The sequence below is a fragment of the Amphimedon queenslandica genome, unplaced genomic scaffold (genome assembly GCF_000090795.2).
Source record: "Amphimedon queenslandica unplaced genomic scaffold, v1.1 AMPQUscaffold_12790, whole genome shotgun sequence".
Taxonomy (NCBI): domain Eukaryota; kingdom Metazoa; phylum Porifera; class Demospongiae; order Haplosclerida; family Niphatidae; genus Amphimedon; species Amphimedon queenslandica.
This window is the reverse complement of record NW_003546974.1, coordinates 29,603-38,765: the sequence shown is the minus strand read 5'-3', so window position 1 is coordinate 38,765 and position 9,163 is coordinate 29,603. Positions and strand designations below refer to the sequence as shown.

At 33.3% G+C, this 9,163-nt stretch overlaps 1 protein-coding gene across 2 annotated transcripts; it reads left to right on the top strand.

Annotated features, from left to right (window-relative positions):
* The first annotated feature begins 1,124 nt into the window (after positions 1 to 1,124).
* On the top strand, positions 1,125 to 5,380 carry LOC100636173 (interaptin-like). 2 transcript variants are annotated; one of them, XM_020002972.1, is made up of 9 exons: positions 1,125 to 1,159; positions 1,249 to 1,543; positions 1,656 to 1,882; positions 2,232 to 2,392; positions 2,500 to 2,670; positions 3,669 to 3,801; positions 4,023 to 4,715; positions 4,765 to 4,833; positions 4,880 to 5,380. In XM_020002972.1, exons 1-9 carry the CDS (start codon positions 1,135 to 1,137, stop codon positions 5,251 to 5,253), a joined length of 2,148 nt encoding a protein of 715 aa, XP_019858531.1. In that variant the 5' UTR covers positions 1,125 to 1,134; the 3' UTR covers positions 5,254 to 5,380. The 2 variants fall into 2 exon arrangements, with proteins under 2 accessions (XP_019858531.1, XP_019858530.1); XM_020002971.1 differs by having other exon boundaries at positions 1,132 to 1,177.
* Positions 5,381 to 9,163: the final 3,783 nt, after the last annotated feature.

Here is a 9,163-nt window from a genome sequence, read left to right as displayed (position 1 = left end):
TTTATATCAGGGAAAGATTTGGATTGATCCCGGAGTTATTACCAACCGTATTGGTGTCATTGCTTTCAATGTTAATATAATCCAGTATAATATTGATCAGTTAATTGGAGCATCAGCTAATGAACTGAGTACTATAATATACTGGAATATTGCTGCTATACCAGTTGCAAAAATTATAAGTGATTGGTTACGGCTTACTAGGATGCTACTGCTGAGTTCATCTATATTATTGTAATAGGAGTAGCACTGTCTCTTATACTGGTGTCTCATTCATTATTTAAACACAATCTGTAGAATGCATCACTGATCAAGAATCCGATCAAACTGATAGTTAGAGTGTTGTGTTATGCCAGGAAGCACAAGTATCCTGAGAATCGTAGTGCTCCGACCTACTGGGAGGAAGAGGCTCCTTCAAGACTAGACCTGGGTAAGGATAAATATGGTGGACCATTCACAGAGGAAGAGGTAGAAGATGTGAAGACATTCTTTCATATGTTACCAATATTCATTGCTATCTTTGGATTTGGACTCATTTCAACTATTTTTCATGGTGAAAGCAGTGAGGTAACACCGGAACCACTCTAAGAGAGGGCCAGCTACACCAATTTGATTTAGCTTAGTCAGAAGGTTAACATGAGAGATGCTATCGAATGCCTTTTTGATATCAAGGTAAACAACATCAATAGAAGAAGTTTTAGTATTAATGGAGTTAATGATATCATGGATAAAGAGTAGCATCTGATGCAGGACAGACCTGTTGGTCAGAAACCCCAAACTGCTTATCAGTAATTGTAGGAGTAATAAAGTCCACAATTTTGTCATAGATAAGTTTCTCTAATACTTTGGAGACAGAGCAAAGCAAAGATATAGGCCTATAGTTTGCCACATAAGTTAGAGTTATCACCAGCTGGAACCACCACTGCACAACAGAAAAATAGATCTATTTTAATTCCTTCTCTCTCTTGAATTTTGAGTAGTTTATCATAAATAATAAGGTTCATTGATGACGACTATGAGTTTTATGACAGCAAGTTCATGATCATGAAGTGGAAGCACGTGGTTGAAGTATACGTAGACTATCCAGAAAGACAGTATACGGAGAAATCTTATTGTGGGCGTTTACCTTATTGCAAAATGGCCGCTGAAAGCCCCGGAAAAGGTCAGTCCATAGATTATGGTCAGTCGATCCCTGGTTGAGCAGTGCATGAGTTGTATAATTCAGTTACTGTTATTTCTTTTTACTTATAGAATATCAACCAGTGAAGAGGGATGGACACTGCGTTATACGGGTTGGAGACTACCTGTATATGTGGGGTGGGAAACAGCCTGATTTTCCTGAAGTGCATAATAATGAAAAGAAGAAATCATTGTGTTCTATCATGGAGGTCTGCCACTTGGTGACTGGTAGGTGGGAGCAGAAACCCACCACTGGTAATCCTCCACTGGGTGTTGTTGGCTATGCAGCTGCTGCTATTGGAAATGAAATATTTTATTTCGGAGGCTATTGCAACCATGTTAATTGTTTTCACAATAGTTTATACAGGTAAACTAGTCAGTCTAGTCTGACCCCACTTATTTGTCATTTGGTGTGGTGCGACGAAGAATGGACATGATGGTTATTTATAAATATTATGCATGTATCATATTTTATACAGTTTTTGTGTTGACACCTTCAACTGGAAGGAACTCTCTCCTACTACATCTTGTCATGGTCCTGTGATGAAGTGGCGCTGTGCAATGATAGCAATAAAAGTCAACAGTGAAGACTATCTTGTAGTAATTGGGGGATCAGGACCACCATATAATAATGCACCAGAACAACCTGGTGCCCAGTATAGTCGTTGGTATAATAATGAAATACATTTTTATGAAGTCTCATCAGGTCAGTATAACAGCACATACATGTACCGTATTTCCTTAAATAAATGCCCAGGCGGCTATTTCCTAAAATGGTATTTGGACCTCAAAAAAATATAAAAAATAAAAACTTTGGCCCGGAGAGGGATTTGAACCCATGACCTCATGCACTTGACTCCTGGAACTTAAGGCGGTATCCACGAAGCTACTGAGTTACTTCTAGGCTAAATTTGCGTATTTATAGTTCAATTCTATTGCTACCCCAGCGTTTATTTGCATGCAACTCCTATTTAAGGATATACAGTACATGTAATATTGTAGTTTTAATGAAAGTGATCATTAATAAGACATAATATTTATATGTATTATTTTAGGTGATTGGATATTACCAACTGTGACTGAAGACAGACCACCTCCTATTGATTCTTTTACTTTAACATCAATTAATAATTCCAGTGCTATATTTTTTGGAGGTGAAACTGCTAATGGATTCAGTAACAATGTATATATTGTTAATTTTACTGATACATCAGTAGTGAGTCTATTATTAGTATTATATATTAATCAAATTATACAATGTACATGTATGTTACTGTGTCGGTATGCTTTATGATAATTAATTAAGTTTAATTTTTATCTTAGAATTTTTCAAAGTTATTTAATCCTGGAGGATCAGTACAATGGCCTAAGGAAAGACGTGCTCATTCCAGTGTATTGATTAACTCTAGCTCAGGACCACACCTACTAGTAGTGGGTGGTAGTAATCATGATCTTTGGATATTTGATTTTAAAAATAAATCATGGAAGGAACTGGTAAGTATAACATTATACTGTGGGTGTGGTTTAAACGTTTTGGGTGGAGTTTATGATTTTGTATGAATTATTGAGAAATGAGTTACTTTAAAGAGACAATTGTTAGTGAGTATTCAATTTAGCGTTTTACAAAAAATTGCTAGCACTAATATTATTTTTTGATTTAATTATTAATATTAAAAATTAATTATCAAAAACGTTAAATTAAATACCAGCCAAATGTCAGTATCATGAAAATTGCTAAGATAAGTACACGCTAATGATTGTCTCCTTAAGGTAATCAAATTTTAATTACATGTACAATTATATAGTCGGTTTTAGTTGAGAAGAAACGGAAGTAAATCAGGGTTTTTGTCATTAAAACATTGCGTGTAGCCCCGCCCAAATATGGCTGCAATGTGCAAGCTCTGTCATTCTTTGAGTGTTTCTTCTCCTTTAACTTACCTTACTATCTATTGTACCTCTACAGTGGTTGCTGCTACCTCCATCTATCCTTTCCTTGTTTATGGTGCCTGTTTTTAGCTGATATAGACCTCGGAATATGGCTTAATCAGCGAGTGTACTGGCAATGAAGAACAACTAAGATTGAGAAGGCTGTGGAGTGATATAGCAAGAATTATCCTCAAGAAAAAGCTCCTAGTTGAATATTAGTAGGTCTAGAGAGCTTGATATGTTTTGTTTTATTTTTCAAATAAAAAAAACATTATTTTTGACTAAATGTAATGAGATGCAAATGATATACATTGGAGTGACGTATATACAATTCGTCATGGCGGCTCTTTTCATCTCAATTGGAAGAACCCGTTTAGAACCTTCCAGAGTACCTAGAAACTAAAAAATTGGTAAGGATTTTTGGAAGAGACCGGCCATTATGCAGCTATACCAAATTTCAAGTTGCTAGCATTAGTGACAAAAAAGTTATAAGGGGGGTGGCGATGGTTTCTTCTCAACTGAAACCGACTATACATGTATTACATGTATGTGATCATTTTTTATAGTTTAATGTACCAGACAGTGTCACTGATAGATATGATCATTCTCTTTCCATATTGAGTGTGACACCAACCACTAACTGGATAGTTGTGTTTGGAGGGTTCACATCGTACACTGATACAGCAGTTATTGAACTCAGTGAGTGCATGTAAATACAAATGTACTGGCAATTTGTACATAGTTAACAGTATAACCTTTTAGTATAGGATATTATTTTGCCTGATTTGTTTTATTACATGTAAATAACGTAATAATTAAAAATAATGAAACTAATTAAAAATCAATGCTTTCCACTATACAGTATAGTAGCTGATATTATATTAATTGTCATTAATTCAACTTATTGTGTTACTGTATAGGATATACTAGTAATAGTGATTGGTCTACTAGTATAATACGTCTGGACCAGTATAAGGAGAAACTACAAGAAAGGAGAAGAGAATGGGAAGCATCACAATCAGTACAACCTGAGGATAGAAGAGAAATAGATCGTCTGATGCATGTACTACAAGAATTGGAAAAGGAACTACAGGAGGAGAGAAGAGAAAATGAACAAGTCATAACTACACTACAGCAACAACTTCTAGGAAGAGAACAACAACTTCAACAAGCACAGCAACAAAGAGAAGAAAGAGAAAGGCAAATTCAGGATCTTCAGCAACAGCTTCAAGAAAGAGAGAGGGAATCAGAGCAACAAAGACAAAAAAGTGAATGGGAGGTTGAACTGGGCAAGGAAAGAGAACAGGATCTTCAACGGCAGCTTCGAGAACAAGATCAGCATCTTCAACAAGCACAGCAACATGAACAAGAAAGGGAGAGGGAACTTCAACAGGCAAGGAAAATAGAAATTAATGCTTTGGAAAGAGAGCAGGATCTTCAACGACAGCTTCGAGAAAGAGAGCAACAGCTTCAGTGGGAAATTCAACAGGGTGCAGAAAGAGAACAGGGTCTTCAAGGACAGCTTCTACAAGCTCAACAGCAGCTTCAGGAAACTCAAGAAAGAGAGAGAGGCCTAGAGCAGCAACTAAGAGAGAGAGCCAGACATTCAACAAGTAAGAGATAAATCATTTAATTGTTTTTAAATTTTAATGAATGTTTTAGATGCTACTACTTCCTCCTCCGCTAATGTAGTACATGATTCAACGTCAGTATCATCCACTGAAGGAGCTAGTAAGTGATAATACTGTGTGTACATGTATATACTGACCTTTGTTAGGATCATCTGCTACTGTTGATGTCAATAAAGTAAAGAAAGTGATCAATAATGTTCTTGTATTTCATTATGCTGATCTCAGTTCTTTGAATACATCCCTCTTAAATCTTGCCAGTCAGTTATTTGCAGCTGGTCTTATTAGTGATGAAGTCAGAGAGACTCGTAGCATGGAAAAATTTATAACCGAGTTCAAGGCTAGTCTTAATTTTAAGAGGAAGTTACCTAAAGTGCAGGAGCACTGTCAAAAGTTCTTAAACTCATTCATTGCTGTAAGAGGCAGTTATGCTGATGCAGCAGAAGCTTTAGGTGAGGACTGGATTGAAGCTATTAGGAATGAACTGGGGTTTGATTTTAATATTGAGATTGATGTTAGATAGTAATGTAATTGATTTTGCTTGATTCACTTAGGTTCTTTTATTATGCATGTTTACATTTTATATGGCCAATCATGGAAAATTTTTTGGGTATAAATTTTTTATATAATGTGAGTTTTATGAAAATTGATTAAATTATTATTTTTGTGATAATTAATGTTAATTTTTTATTACAATAAAACTTGTGGTTCTGACATACATGTAAGTCCCAGAGAGAAGTTTTTGCCAGCTCATTAAGTTTAACTCGTCTCTTATAGTGTGTCCTATTAATATATTCCGTAAGTATATACTGAATCAAGTGGAGGGGAATAGAGGACAGAGAGAGAAGGAGAGGGGCAGAGGTAAGATAGTTAGTAAATGATATGTATATACACAGTGATATTAATTTATTGTACATGTAGATCAGAATATACCTCATTCTGCCTTTTTAAATAATAGGTTGTAATTTAATAAAAGATAGTATTTATAAAAGAGAATCGCTTTTAATAAAAATCATGAATTCTTTTAAAAGCTAAATATCTACACATACACATGTACATGTTCTTATGTGTGTAGAAAGTTGTTATTCTGATCAAAATTAGATTTTTTATGATATTTTAAAGTTGCACAACAATCAGGCAAAAGACCATAAGTGTGGCCCAAGACCCGGTACTATAATACAGGGTCTTAGGTCAAATTTTGCCAAAATTTTAAAGTAGTTTTTTGATGCATATAAAAGATGTTATATTTTGTAGAAAGATTGCTGAGCTCATAATGATCAAAATTGGATTTTTTATGAATTTTTAAATAATTATTTACTCCAAAAGACCATGGGCTACAGTACAGGGTCTTGGGCCAAATTTTGCCAAAATTAAAAAGTAGAGAATAATATTTGTCAATTTTTGTAACTTTTTCTGATACACATACATAATCTTATGTTCGTAGAAAGTTTGATCTGATCCTGATCAAAATTGAACTTGTTGTAAAGATCAGGTGAAACATAATGGATTAGTACAAGGTCTTTTGCCAAATTCTGTCAAAATAACTAGGAGTGTAGAAAGTTTAAGCTATTTCTGACAAATGTTTTTGAGTACTGGCCATTTTAAGAAAATACCAAAATTAAAAGAAATTACCCAAGGCTATAGCGCAAGTTTTTTTCCAAAAATGGCTCCAAAATCACCCCAAATTTTCATTAAATTTTCTGATGCGTACTGATGTCCTTATGTTATAAAGCAAGTTTGAGCTGATTTCGACTTCTATTTTTAAGTTAAGGCCATTTTAAGAAAGAACCAAAATTCTAAACAATAACCAAGGATAGCTAATAGTTTTTTCCAAAAAATGACTCTGAAATCATACTCAATTTAGTCAAATTATGTATTTTGATTCATATTATTGATGCCCTCTGCTATGTACAAAGTTTGAGCCCATTCCAACTTCAATTTTTTGAGTTATGGCCATTAAAGAAATATTCCAAAAAAGCTAATATTTTTACTGTTTTTTTTTAATTCTCTTTGTGAGGACGGCCCCATCATTTGCTATTTACCAACTGACAATAAGACAGAGGACAGCACTTTTTATTATGAATTACTTTCTCAGATTTCTCATCAGTTAGCAGTTAACAAAATAATAACCGCATGTGCACTAGTAAAAGGGCCTCATTGAGCTATATTGTGTAGTAAATAAAATATTATTATTATTATAACTGATGGTGTGCAAGTTGTCGTTTAGGAACAACAGCAAAATAACAATTATCATTATGTTATATAGCAAAAAAAATCTTTTCTACCAAAATTTGAAATCATCATACAAAAATACAAAACTAGATCTAAATAAAATGCTGTTCTTCATTGTAGTGGCACTCTTGTTTGTACAAGTTAAAATTATTCTGTATCAGTACCAATTGAATACAGTCATTGACGACATGATCATAATCAATAAGATACTTGTTATAGAACCACAGACCTTTTTTCATTTGATTCAGTATGAATGGAAGATCACTAGCACTGACTATACATATTTTATGTCTCAAGTATCCTTCTAAACATCCATTCTTTCTTGCACCCCAAAATCTTTGTGAAAATCTTGGCATTGCTAGACCAGCAGCCTTTAGCTTCATACGATTACCAGGAGCATCCTTCAACTTGTTAAGTGTGGCAAAAAAGAATTCCTCTGCTGATCTTGTGTACTGTAATCTTTTTCTCAGTGCTATTGCTTTACTGTCAGTGAGTGCATATTCAACAAAATCTCTACTTAAAACAGCTTCCAATTTCCAATTGGAATTTCCAATTAGTCAAATTTCTGCAAAAAATGCCAATTTTACACACTTTCTGCAGAAAATTTACAAAAAATGTTTAAAATGACATTAATTGTGCAGAAACAGATTAAAAACTGTCAAAAGTGTTGTGTGTTTGGACTGAATCTGTGTAAACAAAAATTAAGAAGCTTAAAAAGTTCTACAAAAAGGAGACAGTCAATTGTGATAAGTTTCTTTTTGATATTGAAGTTCTTGAAACTTTCAACCTTGAATTTCACTTGAACTTGTATCTCGTATTAAAGTAGAAAGCATAAAACAAAATCTAAAATTAATTTTGAAATTTCAAATACTGCAGAAGACTTTATAAAATTTCAAGATAGTGATGAACATTTAGTGATAGATTGATAGACACAAAATTTCTACTTTGAAAATTCAAAAGACACTACCGAAGACTTTTTGAAATTTCAAGATTGTGATGAAAATTTAGCAATAGATTGATAGACATGAATTTTTGACTTAGAAATTTTAAAAGGAAATTGTTTGAAATTTCAGAAGCTCATTCGATAAAGGAAAATAGAGTTTGAAATTTCAAAGTGCAATAACAAAAGAGACAACATGCAAAAGCAATACATGTATTATTACTATTGCTTTAAGTAAAAATAATTATACTATTCTAATTATTATACCACAGAATTACAGATATTAATAATAAATTCTATATCATGCACAAATGACCATTACATTGTAATCCTATTAAGGTTTGAGCAAAACTGCTCCATTCAGTCATTCGATTTTTGTAGATACTAGAAAGAATGTAAAACATTGAGGGGCTCTGCCTCCTGGCCACACCTTCTACTCAAGCCCTGAAACGTATTCACATGCATGCATACAAAAATTCTCATATGTAAGGACTTTGCCCAATTAGTAATGCGGTAGTGTTACTAAGTATGATTCACCCCACTTCAAATATGTAAACTATTATGATTGTTTGAAATTTCAAAGTATTATTGTTATAGTTTGAAGTAATGTACATGTATAATTTTTGTGTTTTGAATTTTCAAAGTCCACTAATGTATGTTTGAAATTTCAAGACTGAGTTTCAAGTTTGCAAGGCATGATTTCAATTTTATCAATGTAGAGTTTGAAATTTCAAATTCATATTAAAATATCTCAGAGGAGTATGAATTCTCTAATCAGTACTTATGACCAGAATAATATGCTTCTGCAAATCTGGCGTCTTTTGAGCTAAAATTTAAAGTACAAATAAAATATTGTCTAAAATTGGCTAAATTTGCAGAAAATAAATTGTAATTGGAAATTCCAGTTGGAAATTGGAAAGTGTTTAAAGTTAAATGTCATTAGAGATGATGGTAGCATAAAGAAAGTTTGGAAACAAGAATCATCCACACGAACATCATCCACACAAACAACTGTAGTACCAGAAGGTACATCAATATTATTAATATGATACATAATGTAACTATTGAGTGTAGGAACAACAGAAAAGGATGAGGATCAAGTTATGTTGCTACAAGAAAAAGTTAAAAGAATTCAAAAACAACTGGAGGAAGAAAAAGAACTTCATACAAAAGAGAAACAATTTCATGAACAAGTTAAAAAGAAATATGAAGAAGAAAGGCTTCAACAGAAAAGGAACCTCATTCAAAATGAAGAGAGAAT

Coding starts and splice junctions, on each gene's coding strand:
- LOC100636173 (XM_020002971.1), top strand. CDS start 1,135: ATGGCCGCTGAAAGCCCCGGAAAAGGTCAGTCCATAGATTATG. Junction 1,544..1,655: donor TTTCACAATAGTTTATACAG/GTAAACTAGTCA, acceptor TATTTTATACAG/TTTTTGTGTTGACACCTTCA. Junction 4,834..4,879: donor ATCATCCACTGAAGGAGCTA/GTAAGTGATAAT, acceptor GACCTTTGTTAG/GATCATCTGCTACTGTTGAT.